Source organism: Labeo rohita, chromosome 16 (assembly GCF_022985175.1).
Source record: "Labeo rohita strain BAU-BD-2019 chromosome 16, IGBB_LRoh.1.0, whole genome shotgun sequence".
In the NCBI taxonomy this organism is placed as follows: Eukaryota; Metazoa; Chordata; class Actinopteri; order Cypriniformes; family Cyprinidae; genus Labeo; species Labeo rohita.
Window position 1 is genome coordinate 39,197,996 of NC_066884.1, and position 15,073 is coordinate 39,213,068.

General features: G+C 41.5%; 1 protein-coding gene across 1 annotated transcript in view; it reads right to left on the reverse strand.

Moving 5' to 3' along the window:
• Positions 1-15,073, reverse strand: part of cdkal1 (CDK5 regulatory subunit associated protein 1-like 1) — a 239,802-nt gene that overhangs the window by 80,766 nt on the left and 143,963 nt on the right. Inside the window, exon 9 of the mRNA XM_051131261.1 lies at positions 13,565-13,731. Within this exon, the coding sequence (XP_050987218.1) occupies positions 13,565-13,731 (167 nt within the window). The remainder of the gene's footprint in view (positions 1-13,564; positions 13,732-15,073) is intronic.

The window sequence follows — 15,073 nt, forward strand, 5'->3', positions numbered from 1 at the left end:
GTTTATTTGATTGTGTTTGTTTATTTGATCTCCCTCATCTTTTTGAATGAGCAGTTGGTAATAGTGAATGAAGTTTTTCCTAGATATTATTGGTATTTTGGTTACACTATAAACTGTATCAGGCAATTAATAATTTGGGTAAAATCTTGTAGCCTCTGTCTGGGCCGCCCGTCACAGATATATTTTACTAGTATTGGTATAATAATCGATTCATTACAGTTAAGTAAAGAGGGCCTTAGGATAATTGCATTATTACTGAATCCGGTTTAAAGCAGGACATTTAAAAACTAGTGCACTTTTGCATTCTAATAAGCAAAATCATTTTGCTTGTAAGTGTCTCCTTGTGCCCCTTTATTAACTGGAAAAACACATAATTTGACAAATTATCACAAACCAAAGACTGCTTTATGTGTTCTGAATTTTTCAAATTAGGAGCACATGTGACTCTGTGGGCAAAATGTGAGTGTCAATCCCTGGTTTATAGACACAAATCTGTATTTCTTGAATTACTAAAATACACTACATGCCACATGTGCAACTTTAAACAAGATTACAGCTGAAATGTTGCTAATAAAGAAGGGTTAAGCAGTGTGAAACGCGCGCGTGTGTGTGTGTGTGGAGAGGTTTAGCGTGTGTTCAGTGTTCAGATGAGACGTCTATAGTTTGTCTTTCACATCAGAGGTTCAGAGTAACTCAATCTAAGCACAAGAGCGCAGCTGCGCAGGGTAACGTTTCACTGCAGCGCTGCAACACGAGCTGCAAACGTGAACACTAGATCATCTGTGAGTGTGCAGAGAAACACCCACAGTGCTGACGCCACATCAAACACAACATACATCTTAGCTAAGTTCTTGTGTTTTTGTTCCTGTGATGTGAGAACATCAAGTCTTCCTTTCATACAGCGTTCCATATGCAGTGTTTAACAGCGAGTCAGAGCGATTTAACTATCTGTATCCCAGGGGTCTGCCGGTGACTGGGCAAATCTCCCCCAAGAGAGGAACGCGGCACATAGAAATACAACTGAAAGGCAAACTCAGAGGGACAGCCGGAGCAGATTCAGTCTCCCAGTAGAGGTCAGAGGAGAGATCAGGGAGAGACAGATCGTAAGATGATAAATGACTGGAAAGCAAAGCTAGACTCTACAAACGCAGAGATGAACGCAGACGTGAAGCCACCAAAAATGAGACAATGTGACCCGCCCATCTACAAAAAAATCCACCTACTCACCTCACATCACTGCATCTCATTACAAAGACAATAAACTCTCAGCTGTTACTGGACCACCTTACATTAACACCAAACTCACGACAGAATACAACTGATGTGATTCACACGTGCGTTCACTACTGATCAAAATAAGATTTTTATTTAGCTTTTAAATTAATGTTTGTATTAATCAAGGATGCATTAATATGTTTAAGAGCAACAATAAATACATGCAAACATAAATGTTCCAAAAGATTCATCAAACAGTCCTGAAGAAAAAAAAAAAAAACACTCTTCACTAAAATATGAATCAGTTTTCAAAAAAATTGATCAAATAAATGCAGCCTTGGTGATCAGGACCAAACATAATTAAAAAACAAATGCATAAATTATTATAATAACTGAAAATGGATCATCCTATAAAGACATACATTTACTAGGTCAGGAAATTACATCTCACAATTAATGAAACAATGAATCAAACCAATAAATAAATGCATAAAACACAACCTGTGTTTCTCACTTCAAGAACAAATCAGAGGAGAGGAAACAGTTTCTGTCAGTCTCGTTCAGAGGAACCGCTGATTACGGCTTATCGTCACAATTAAACTCCATTGTGTTGGTGAAGCCCCTCCACCACAACACCCGCCTCAGCCGCTCTCTCGCGCATCTCTGCGTGGGCTTCTACGTTAGACGACCAGAATTAAAAGAATTAATTAGTTTAAAGAATAGTGACTGATTGGCAGCGCGGATAAATTGAGTCCTCTTGCACCGGGACGCGTGAAAAACCACACTGGGCGAACAACACGCGTGTGCCGTGATCAGCAGACAGCCTTACGGCAGGACTGCACACTCTCTTGAGAAAAAAAGAAATGTAAAAGACAAAATTAAATATTTTTAATATACATTTTAAATATAAATGGGAATTAACATTTGAAAATAAGACAGCAACCAAGCTGTTGTTTGGAGAATGTTATTTTAACCTAGAGTAAAAGTGTCTTGTTGCTGATTCACAATGAAGCACAAAGTTGATTTCCAAACCCTTCAGCCTCTCTGTTCTTCTCACTGAAATGAGCTGCAAACCTCCACCTGAACTGCTGAGAGCATCCGAAAATCAGCTAAAGACACCCTGCACAAGCACTTAACCACCCCACACCATTAAAACAGTGCACTGGTATCACTGGTAGCCCCATCATTATGGGTTCATTCCATAGGTGTAATGTTTTTTCTACTGTCCAAAAACAGTATTTTTTTCCCTTTCCCCTAACACTACACCTAAACCTACAGGCATATTTAGATTTTCAAAACACTTCATTCTGTGTAATTTACAAGCTTGTTTCCTCATGGGGACCAAGGTCAAACTTTACTGGTATTACTATACCTGTGAGGACATGTGGTAGCGAACACCAGTACACACACACACACACACACACACACACACACACACACACACCTCTGTTTCTTCTCTGCATTTCTCCTCCTGTATATTGCTATTTCTGTTGTCTTTTTGCTGCTTTCCTCTTTTGTAAGTCACTTTGGATAAAAGCCTGAGCTAAATCCATAAACGTAAACGGGTACTAGGGTGCTAGTTCACCTGCTTCAGGCTATTAACAGGTACTCCTCCTTAAAGGGTTAATGATGTGATCATCAAACGAGATGAGACGGATATTCAAATGCTTTTTCTGCAGGGTTGTTCTGGTGATTTCTGAGTGTTGTGGTCATCATCTCTCATTGGTCATGATAGCGTTGAGCTCATTGAAATGCACTGCTGAAACAGTCGCTATAATTCATCCTCAAATGGGGAGATTATGCAGATTTCTCTAAAGTGTTGAATATTCAATATGAGGATGTGGCCATTAACTCACAAAGAGAAGCGTAAACACACTTTAATTTCCGAGCAGACGCACACATGACTCTGGAGAATCAGATCCGATCAGGCGCGAAAGCAGGAGAAACACACGAGCGTTAATTAACAAACGTAATTATTCTTCGTGTCTGTATGTCCTGCACCTTGTAGCCCAAAGCATCATTTAATATGCATGTTATTTGCTCAAGGAAAACATTCATTTATGCGCTCATGCTAACGTGTGCTCTCAGCTCATTAGAGACGGACGATAAGGGGTCTCCCACGATTCCGATCGGCCAATCACGCGTCCCGTGTGCTGAAGGGGAGGGGCTCTGGCAGACGGCACACGAGACGACTGACAGCTGAGCAGGGCAACACCAGAATGATTTAACGGCGTCTATCTTGAGACGCATCCATCACAGCACAGACCAGCTGATGACACACGCCACAGCAGACCTGCGTCTAAACAGTTTCAAATGTTTATTCGCTGCTTTTAGTGATGATTATTATTATGATTACTTTAAATCCCTTTTATGTAAAGCACTTTATGTGTATGAAATGTGCTGCATAAATAAACATGCCTTGCCTTAACAAGACCTGCTCTTCTCCTGAACCCTCATCACAGCAGACGGCCTGATCCAGTCATTACAGCACCGTGTCCGAGAAGTGTTTCGCCTCAGGCTCACATCAGACTACTGACGACGCTTACACGCTCATCTATAGACGCACATAAAGCAGCACAGGATGGAGGACCTGAATAACACCATGCATACGAACGTTCACTTTATTTTCAGATACCAAATATGTGTGTAGTGTTTCTGTTTTCTCTCCTTACCCTGTTAGCCCTCCATCGTGAGCACACCAAAGCATCAAATAGTGACAAACCAACCAGCGGGCGCAGCCCTTCTCATCACCTCAATAATATTACATTAACTGCCTAAACAATTCAATCCAAGCACTCATTTAATAGGCTCATTTAATGAGGAGTCTAATCTTACGAGCTTGACGGACAAATGACAACAACACTGAACTTCAATTTAGTCTCATTCTGAAACTCATTCTGAACTCTGCAGCTCACACAGATGAACAGATCAAGACAAATACTGTTATCCACGAAACAGAAGCATTAGTGATGAGAGATGAAAATCTAGAACTCTGGTAAAATAAAATAAAGAATGCTAAAATAAATGAATAAATAAAATAACCTAATACTTAGGAATAAATAATACTTAGTATGTCCTCCAGAACTTATACTGCTCTGACTCTTCTTGGCACTGAATGTACAAGTTCATGACAAATTTTCATGTCTGTCCTGTTTAATTCCTCCAATGCCCTGGTCTTTAATTAGGAGTTTTGCTCAGCTCGTCTCTACAGAATCCCCCACAGCTGCTCAAGAGTGTTAAGAGTGAAATACATGTCCACTGAAGAATGTTTACCTTGAGAGAATGAATGTCTTCATTGTCATGCTGTAAAAATGCCCAATAATGCAGGCAATGAGGGTTGAGTAGCATCTGCAGTTCCAGTTTTTTGTATTACATCACACAGTGGTGTGTGAATTCATGACAGCATTGATAAAACACAACTTCCTCACACCTTCAGCACTCATGCATCCCTATAGAAGAGTTTTACTACCACTGAACGACACTGTGGGAACCAGACACTTCTCACCGTACTCCTCCTCTAGCAACAACACAACATTTTGGATGCTTTTGGATCTGAAATGATTGACTTGGTCTCTTGAGACCAGAGTATGGATTTCCAGAAGTCTATATTTTGCAAAAATGGGACTTGGAAGATGTTAAATGAGTTTATTGTGCTTTGGCTACAGTAGGTAATTCTAGTGGTGACAACAACCATGCATGTCACTTCTGCAGGCTGTGTCGTGCTCTGTGAGATAAAATGTCGCTCTTTTCATAGCTTTTGCCGGCTCTGAGACACTTGCATGGCATTTCTCCGGCTCTTTTTCTAGTAAAAATCCACTTATAACTACATTAAAACTTAAAGTGAAGACCTGATTATTTCAGGAGTCTTGTCACAAGTCCATTGTTTTTTTTATTGTTGGTGCTACTTCTGCTGTATTTATTTTCACACTTAAAACAATAATTTGGTATTCCTCTTGTTCCATTGTCATTCTTTATGCTAAGAAATAAGTGGTTTCATTGTTGACAGCATTAAATCTGTGTATGATTCAGTGGGCTATACAACGCCTTTAACTGTCAGGAGATGACTTGTCTTTAAAAGTTTTGGTTCAATATATTTACCCGCTGAAAAAAAATTTGCGGAATAATTTTGACATTCTTCTTTGGTAACTGATCAAACAGGCTTGTTGGAACCCTAACATGTCTTCTAAGTAAAGAGTATTTGCTGAATTTGTTACGTTTTAGAGGGGGTGCTGTGCACTGTATACATGTATGCATGCATTTGCAACGGGCACCAAATTATGTTGTATTTATGGAATCTACCACAAAGATCAGATCAGACCTGCCAATCAGATCACATGATCAGCCAGGCTCCGCCCTGACGTAACGCATCTTCCTGCTGTGGTTTAGTTTGCGCAGCACGAGGAACAGAGCAGGAGCTGCTCTTCATCCTACTCTGATTGAAACAAACAACAGCGCGGAGCTGATCTACCTGACGTTTCACAGATGACTAGATCACACTCACTGGAAACAGATGCATTTATAAAATCACTTTCTTTGAAGATGAGGTACATGAAGCACGGTATCATGCTATATGACGCTAAGGCTGTAAAGCAGTGTTTCTCAACGGGGGGGCGGTACCGCCCCCCAGGGGTCGTTCGGACAGCATCTGGGGGCGCTGGAAGCAATATTTTTGAAAGGGGGGGCGTTTGGTCAAGACAAGTTTACACCAAAGATGTATGAGCTGAAACTTGCAAAAGAAAATGGTCTGCCACACCCTAACACTGTCTCTACGCTGGATTCATCAAAGCGCACTTTCTATATCTATTTCTCAACTTGTCGGTAGCGCAGGCGCGTGGAATCCCGCAGCAGAAACAGAACGCGGGTCCGTTTACTGTAGCGCTCGCGCTCGGTTGTTACTGAACGACTGATTATAACGGGATCTATGTGCTTTAACACAACGTGTCGCGCTGTTTGCGGCCAATGTAGTAGTGGTGTTAGTTGCTAGTTTACACCAATACTTCCGCTCCTAGACTAGACGGTGTATCATTTCCTTAGCAACGACTTCAGTACTTTTGCTTGACCTTGGCTGCGTCAAAACAATAGCAAGCATTTAGACATGATAAAGCAAGATACGTTTTTTTCTTGTTTAGAAAAATTAATATTAAAGCTTTTTGCTTGCTGATTGGCCGCGGGTGGTTTAAAAGCAGTATTTCTAAAGATTTTTTTCAAAGCTCACAATTCTAGCCTAATTTATATCCACGTGGCTTTTTTGCTCCTTTTTTTGCTTCTAACGATAATGATATTTCAAATGATAAATAAAAAAATGTATGGCTGTTTTTTGGGGTTAAAATACATGCTTTTAAAACGGGCCTACATATTATAAATAAAATCTAGCCTATAATATAAACTACCATTAAAAAGGTCAGTATGATTTGTTAATGGGTTCATAAAAAAAGGTTGCATTTATTTGCTTTATAAAACAGCCTACAGTAAAAACAATAAATCTACCATTTGAAGAAAAAAAAACTTTCTATTTGAGTATATTTTAAAATGTGTTTTCTTCTCATGCTAAGCTATATTACTACAGCTTTCACTGTCACATGATCTTTCAGAAATTATGCTGATTGTTGCTTAAGAAACATTTCTTATTATTATTATAGCTGGCACACCACACTGACAAAAAAAAAAAGCAAGTTTTGAAATTTAATTGACTATAACAAATATATAAATCAGGACAGCACTAAAATAGTCACTATTTGAAAATGAGGAGCATATGATTCCCATCTTTCTACAACCCCAATTAAAAGTTGGGGCGTTTTGTGAAATGCCATAAAATCAAGAATATGTCATTTGTTCTCTTTAGCCTTTATTTAATTGACTACAAAGAAAAAAATCCAATGTTTTCACTGGCCAACTTAATTTTATTTTGTTAATATAAACAAATTTTGAGTCATGATCCAGCTTTGCTTGTGAAGACTGAGAAGCTCCATTTATAGCCAAACATGATTCCCTCACCTGTTACCAATTCACCTGCTCGCTGTGTTTCACAACAGTTTATTTGGTTATTCTATAACCTTTTCACTTTTATTTTGCCTCTGTCACAACTTTTTTGGAGTGTGCTGCATACTTCAAATAAATAAATAAATATTTTATAAATAAATATGTTTATATTTACAAAATACATTTAAGTTGGTCAGTGAAAACTTTGGAAATCTTTTCTTTGTGCTTTTGTCAGTTAAATAAAAGTTAAATAGAATGAACAAATCTCATCATTTTACAAAAGGTCCCAACTTTTCCAGAATTAGGCTTGTACTAGTTTTTTTTTTAAAGTAAACTTTGAAATATTCTCACAAAATCTATGAAATATAGTAAAGTAGGGTTTATGTGTAAATGTGGGATTTACTCACCAAAATAACAATTTCCAGTATGTCATTTTCACTTAGTCTTTTTAAATTTGGGGCAACAAAATATATCCGCATCTCAACAACACTGAAGCTGTAGCAATGAAAACCACTAACATGCTTAAAAACTCTGTAAATTAATGTTATTACACATTTTAAAATAATTTACTGTAAAAAAAAGTACTTCACTGTCTTTTTTGATCAATTCAATGCCTCCTTGAAATAAAGTAATTTCCTAAAAATCATAATGAATCACCGTTCCTATATAATTATACTCAACTTTAATATTCAGTGAGGACAAGTAGACTACGATTTGTTTGATGGGGGGCGGTGAGGGACCTGGATAATGGGTAGGGGGGCACTGGCCCAAAAAAGGTTGAGAACCTGTAACGACATTCAGTTTGTTCCAGCAAGCAGTGAATCTGAGCTTGTGTGGATAATTGTGGTTTTCTTTGGATAGTGAACATGTGTGGAGCAGCACAAGCGTGAGAACACGGAGATGAAAGGAACATATCCGTGTTTAAATGGAGTCGAGCTGAACGAGGTGATGAGGGTTCAGAAACGAGCCAAAACACTCCGACCAAACAATTCATACATCACTGATGACTTAAAGGCCTAGTTCTGCTTTGAAACACAAACAGAATTTATAAAATAATGAAAATCATGGCATACGTACCAGTCACGTGACTTGTGTGCTATATTTCCCGTGATGTGATATGAGAAACAGACCTAAATTAAACCTATTCTCTGAAAGTCTGTCGCAGCTCTCAAACCTCTTTCACGTTGGCTGTTCACACCACCGAGCTGATCATAATGAAGCAAGTTTGAACATCAGAAAGTGTGAATGAAATGCACAACAGATTCATTATTCAAAGCAGAAGTCATTACACCATATTCACAAGTCATATAAACCACACATAGCATTTTATGATGCTTCCGTGTCCGTACTGGAGCTCGATAAGCAGCGGTCTCTGTAAGAGTCTCGAAAACATCTGCTTGTGTTCAACAGACGACAGTTCAAATGCGAATTCATAAACAGGCACATTAGTGTTTGTGAAGGTGTTTGCAGCTTCGTTTGTAAACTCAAATATGTGGATGACAGAAACAGCACAGACACGAACATCTTCAACGTCGTCACGAGGCGCTGCAGCTCTTCTGTCTGAGGCTCGTCCGTCAGGGTTCAGGTCGGGACCTTTGGCCTGTTGGGAGTTTAATGAGGTACAGACATTTGTCTCCGGCCGTATCACCGTCTCACACATGCAGAATTCTCATTGCTTCAGGCTCCATTTCCAATCAGATTAAAGGAAAGCTGTTGAACAGATAACTCACTTTCTAAAAGCTGCTCTCACTTTGCATTGCGCAGGATAATTAATCCATTAAAACGTCATTCATTCGGGAGGAAACGCACGTCCTGGAGGAGCTACGGGACTTTATTGAACGCACGCGGCGCCGGTCCGTTCCCGCTTCCCGTTTGCGAGGGTAAAAGCTTTTCTATAAATGCCAGGTTTCATCCGTTTCAGCAGCGCGTATGGATTTCTGCATACGCCACAGAGGAGAGCCGAAGGACGGTCGATGGGTGCAGAACGACGCGTCTAAATTTAGCTGCTCCATCAGTTCATGTGCGGATCTGAGACCTGCAGTATCTCCATGACATCATGATGGGATTCTCCTTTGTGTTCACACCGTTACTCCAGTCCATTCATACACATCCACTCCTGCTTCACTACGACGATCCTCCACATTTAATACCGGTGCCGTGATTGAATCTCTGAAAGAATATAAATGGGAGTCTGGGAATGATGTGATGTGTTCAAAATGTGAAACTAATGAATACGCAGCTACTCAACCTATTTCATGTATATTTACTGTAAGCAAAAGTCTAATTTCTTTAAGATCATGAGAAAAAAATGCCATGTTTCTAAATGTACTGGTATTCAGTTCAATTAAGACTGCAGTATTTATTCTATTACATAAAAATCTTGTTTAAAATATGTCAAATCATTAGAAATCTGTCTATTCATGTTGGTGTAATATGGTTTCGAACAAAGTGTTATGAATTATTAGATGGATAGATAGCGGAATCAGATTTAATTACATTTTTCTATCATTACATATATTACATTTTGCTATAATAACAGTCATTTTCTAAATATTGTGTCAGTAAAATGCAACTCTGTTCACACTTCACAAAGGAGTAACAGGATAAGTTGGCTCAAAACGTGACTGTTCTCATAAGTCGTGAAAGCTGAGAAGTGGAAGAATGAGGTGCCACGTGAGAGCGAAAGCCAATTACGTGTGATCACGTGAGTTTGGCTCAAAAGCCGGATCTGTGATTAAAGACCCGCACCTCCGGAGAGACGCTCCGCTTCTTCAGTTCACACCCGCAGGAATGAGAGCAGGAGCTGGAGTGACCAGCGGCAGATGAACCAACAACAGAAACCCAACAGCTTCAAATCGACTGCACAAGAATCACCAGCATCATCTACTGCATTCACGAGTCTCAGCGCTCATTCACAAACAGACTGAAGAGGTCTCATCTACTGTCCCTACAATGGTACATTAAGCCCCTAATGGACAGAGAGTCTCTGGCGGTTCATTAATATGAAAATGGCCCGTGTTTGGGATGAAATTAGCGGCCGCTCCAAATACAAATGGTGGCGAATCTCTAGAGCCTGAGCTATAATTGACTGAACTGTCAATGTTCACACATCTCCCTTTCAATTCAAGGCCAGTCAGCGAGAGCTCGTTCAATTCCCTCACATTTTCATTTCATTTCTCTATTTTGCATCATGCTTTCATTAGCTGTGCTTTAGTCAAGCAACACTATCACTATTGCTCATGACTAGGAATCTGATCTGAACAAACTAAGCATTAAACGTTGATGCCAATTTTTCATTTTACTGCATCACTAGCATTAACAGAGCTGATGTGTGTTTCACTCCACTGTACAGTGAACAGCTCTCAAAGGCAGAATTGGTGAAAATTATTCACAAAACGAGGGTTGGACGAAGGAAAGAGAACCATTTGAACACGAGGTCATCAGGCTCATCATCCGGGCCGTTCGTTCATTCGTCTAGTCGTCACGGTAGGGTGAACGATGATGAACAGCAGCACCCGGAGCGGAGCGTCTGAACACACGTGCACCGCAGCGCTTCATTAGCTGACCGTCACGACCCGACCTCCGCGCGCTAATCAGCGTCCGCCCGCGACGCGGCCGTCAGTCGAGGGTGCTTCACCTGAGAGAGAACACTGAGAAGGGCACTACAGCAGAGCGCACACTCAGATCACAGCTAAGCGCTCTCGTGTCGCTCTCAGAAAGGCTCGTCGTAATGAGGCGACTTCCCGTGACCTGCTGGATTGAAGCGCCGACGAATTACACGGATGCCGGCCAGCGATTCAAAGCCTCTTCAATGGAAAAATGCGAAGGCTAACGTACTCCACGTTTTCCGGTGCAAAATGTTCCAGCGCGTCGCAAACGGACGCTACCGGGCTGGAGGTCAAGGCTCGGATAGTGCTCAGGTATACGGGTGGAGCGGTGAGCACGGAGATCTTGTATCTCAGTTTAAAGATATGATTTGAGAGCCTGTCTTTGGATTTCCGCAGCCCCAGAGCTCTTATGGTATTCATGTACGGTGCGGCGCGCTCCGCGGCGGGTTAACCGGCGGGTCAGATTTCATGACTGTATAATGAAGGCGATACGCTCCGGCTTTGGAAAAGCTGAATTTTCAGGCCGCCAAGTTTTGCTTCCTGAAATAAGATGACATCAAAGAGACTTGTGTAATCAGTAGCACACGGAAGTGAAAGTTGAAGCTCCAGCTCTTCTGCATTTAAATCGGGCTCTGCCACACTCTCTGATCAGACTGAATGCAACGCTGAAACTCTCCTTACCTGCAGTGATTGCATACGATCTGATCATTCACACTAACGAAGGGGCCACCGTTCCTCAGTTCATCATCGTGTTATTCTCATTAGTGTTTGCTGAGACACGCATCACGTGCCTTCTCCAAAACCCTGAACACAAGCACTGTGTGAATGTGCACACCTGTCTAAAGATGGTTTCTCTACACATAAGAGCACAATTATTAGCACTCAAGACCCATTTTCTACAGAAAGAGTCAATTTTGTAAGTGACACGGGAAGGTCTCTTTCTCTTTCGCGCCGCTGATCAGTCCTCTCCTGTCTGACAGGTGCTGCTGCCATTTCAGACGCTGAACAGAGGCTCCATAAATCACACATCTGCTCTCCTAAACACCTCTAATGCTGCTAAATGACTCCTCAAAGAGTGTCAGACAACCTCCCAAATCACACAGTCATTTACCAGTGCTGCGAAAGCTCTCCACCACCAAAAAAAAAAAAAAACACTTCAGAGCCAGTAAATGGAGGGGATCTGTTAAAGTCAGAGGGATGTGTTCCCATAAGAAGAGGAAAGTTCTAGTGTTAGCGCGTCTTAACGCGTCTGGTGAGTTTTGAGAAGACGTGTGATTTCGGCCCATCTGTCTGTGTGACGTGATCTCTCGAGACGCCACTCGTTATTTCCATCACCAGTGAAAACCGTTTCACCTCATTCTCTCGAGCGTCTGATGTAACATCAACACCACGTACCTTACGCCGAGCGAACGCGTGACACTCTCACCTGTTCATGCAGCAGACGCCAATACAGAACGTCAATCTCTTTAAGAGTTGCCGCTTCCCGTAAGACAACTAGACGCATCGAAGCAACGACGTGCAATTAAAATACTTGCTGAGCATGTGGAAATGAAATAAGGACAAATAGTCCAATGACGGAAATCAAATTAGCACATAAAAAGAAATAACCATCTTCTAGCACGTATACAAGCACGCCTACATTTCTAATTAGCATTTAATTGTTATTTCTTTTCATTTAGGGGGAAAAAAATCATCACTTTTTAATTTGAATGTAACAGAGCATAAACGTAACCTATACATCGGGGGACAAAATTACAACCTCAATTAACCCTCTGCAAATTAAAACTGCTTCTCCCAGCACTTCTCGCAGCCGTCTGAGGGATTACGAGCGTCCCCGGCATCTGGGGCTCAAAAGGGGAAACGCACGGCATTCTGGGTATTGTTCTCGAATGATGGGGTTGCTGCTACGCTCACTCCTATGTGCTACAAAACAACCGTATGGATACAACAAAGGCCTGTTCACACAAACAACAAGAACATAACACAACCTGCTTACACTAAAACTACTCAGATGACATTATAATTTGCCATTTATTAGGGTACGAATGTAGTAAAAATCTAAGAAAAAGCTAAACACTGCAGTTTGAAGCACCAGACAGAACATGTGTGTCTCCAGAGGTGTAATGGAACATGTATTTGTATGATATATTTTTTAGTATGGGTCTTTTGGTTAAGCATTTCAAACTACAGAGCCTAGCACAGAGTTTAAATTAGCCTGCCCACCTGTCAGATGCATTGAAGACATGTCTTCCTCAGTGCATGACTTACATCTGCCCCCCGGTTTCATAAACAAGGCTTAAGCCTAGTCCTAGACCAAAATGCAAATCTGAGCTGTTTCAACTGAAAGAAACTTGCACTAACTGATCTTAAAATACATCAATGCATTTGTTTTGTCTTTAGATGCACTCAAGTAATGTTTTTAACATAAAAAAGACTTAAATGTGCTAATTGAACAATGGCCTAATCCTGGTTTAGTCTAAACCCTGTCTCTGTGAAACCAGTTTTATCCAGTTTTAGCAAAGTTTTTTTTTTTTTTCCCCTCAATAAACCAACGTTTAATAAAAAATAAAAACAAAAAAATCTGGTTTATTTTTCCCACTTGCTGTAATGAAAACACACTGAAAGTCACTTCAAAGCCGAGGTACAGAGTGAACCATAGTTTTTGTGTGCCGCTGCACCGCGGTGGTTTCATCTGCTGCTAGATCTTAACGGTGATGTGCACTACAGGCAGTCAGACGGTTTGTCTGAGGAAGACGACGTACCTCCAGATGTTCCAGGATGTACGGTGGGTTGGTCATGCCCAGACGCAGCATCGCTCCCTCCGGGATCTCCTTCACCAGCTCCCAGAGCAGAGACGGCAGGTCCGTGCCGATGTCCCTGCCGTACGCACCCGTGTCCTCGCTGGTCAGCCAGATCTCACAGACACCCTCTGCAAGACAAGAGGAGTCATGTCGATTAAACAAAGATATTTCACATTCAACAGAGAGAATTAAATTCCAGTAGTTCTGTATTCAGAATGGAAAATGGCTTAGGATTTGGAAAAAAAAAAAAAGAAGAAAAAAAAAGCTGTAAAGCAAAATGACCTTTAGTTACTAAACAGACAGGACAGGATTCACAGAGCCTGACTTGTAGGTGTCGTAAACAGCTCATTAGATTTATGCACAGTGATATAATAAAAGACAAGTGTCATTCGGTCTCTAAATGGGAGGCAGTTCATAACGGCAACTTTGACTGAGCATCACCACCCGGTTGGGAAACGTTCAAGGTTCGGCCCATCATTTCATGATGCCCAATCAAACTTCAGCAGCACTGCTGGACGCCCTTAACATGCAGAGACATGATTAGCAAAGTCATAATGAGACTTTAACGCGGTGAGCGAGCGAGTGAAAGAGAGCCCATATCCACGCTGATAATTGAAGTCAGCGTTAAGTCCAGATCAAGACCATTAGCGGCGGCTCTGATGTGTGTCCTTCTGCTTGCATTATTGATGCAGTGCCAGCAAAGGGGAAGAGAAGGTTAGTGCTTCCTGAACATCAGCTGATCATTATAATGGCGTTTTCTCTCAGCGCTATTCAGCAGCTAAAAGATGATTTAACGTCACTCCATTTAATCACAGCTGTCCAAATGACACGACGATCTGGACTGAAAATGACTGAAACAAGTCTGTGTGTGTGTGTCAGAGCAAGCGTATGATATCTCAGATTTCAGACTCAACAGACGGTGGTCTTCAGAGTCTGCCGAACACTAACACTCCTAGAGTGTTTTCTGATCAGTGCAAGTTTGAAGCACACAGGACTCAGCTGGTCTCCATTCGAGTAGCATCAGAATGGGCAGCACTGACTACAGTGAAATGTCATGATATAGTGACTCTGGGCATGAAACAGAGAAACTCAGAGGTTTAACATCAGATCTGGACTGTGATAAATACCAGTGCAAACAGGGTCCAAAACGTGTCACTGGATCACTGCAACATCTGGAGGGGCACCGCAGCTCATGTTTAATGCCTCATTCACAGGGGTCGTTGTATCGGCACAGTCAGTGTGCAATAACGCAGTCAATGTGGATCTCCGTCATTGGTGACAGCTTCAGCAGGGCCGGGTCATGGCACCGTGGGACATGTAATCATGCAACCCCACAAAACATAGTCAATTAACCCATATGACGCAGCGGGGCGGCTGCCATTAGGCATGCGGTGAAAACAGGATGAGCACACACCTCCCCAGCGCCTTTCCATCACCTGAACCCTGGCGTATGCCTGGATACGCGACACG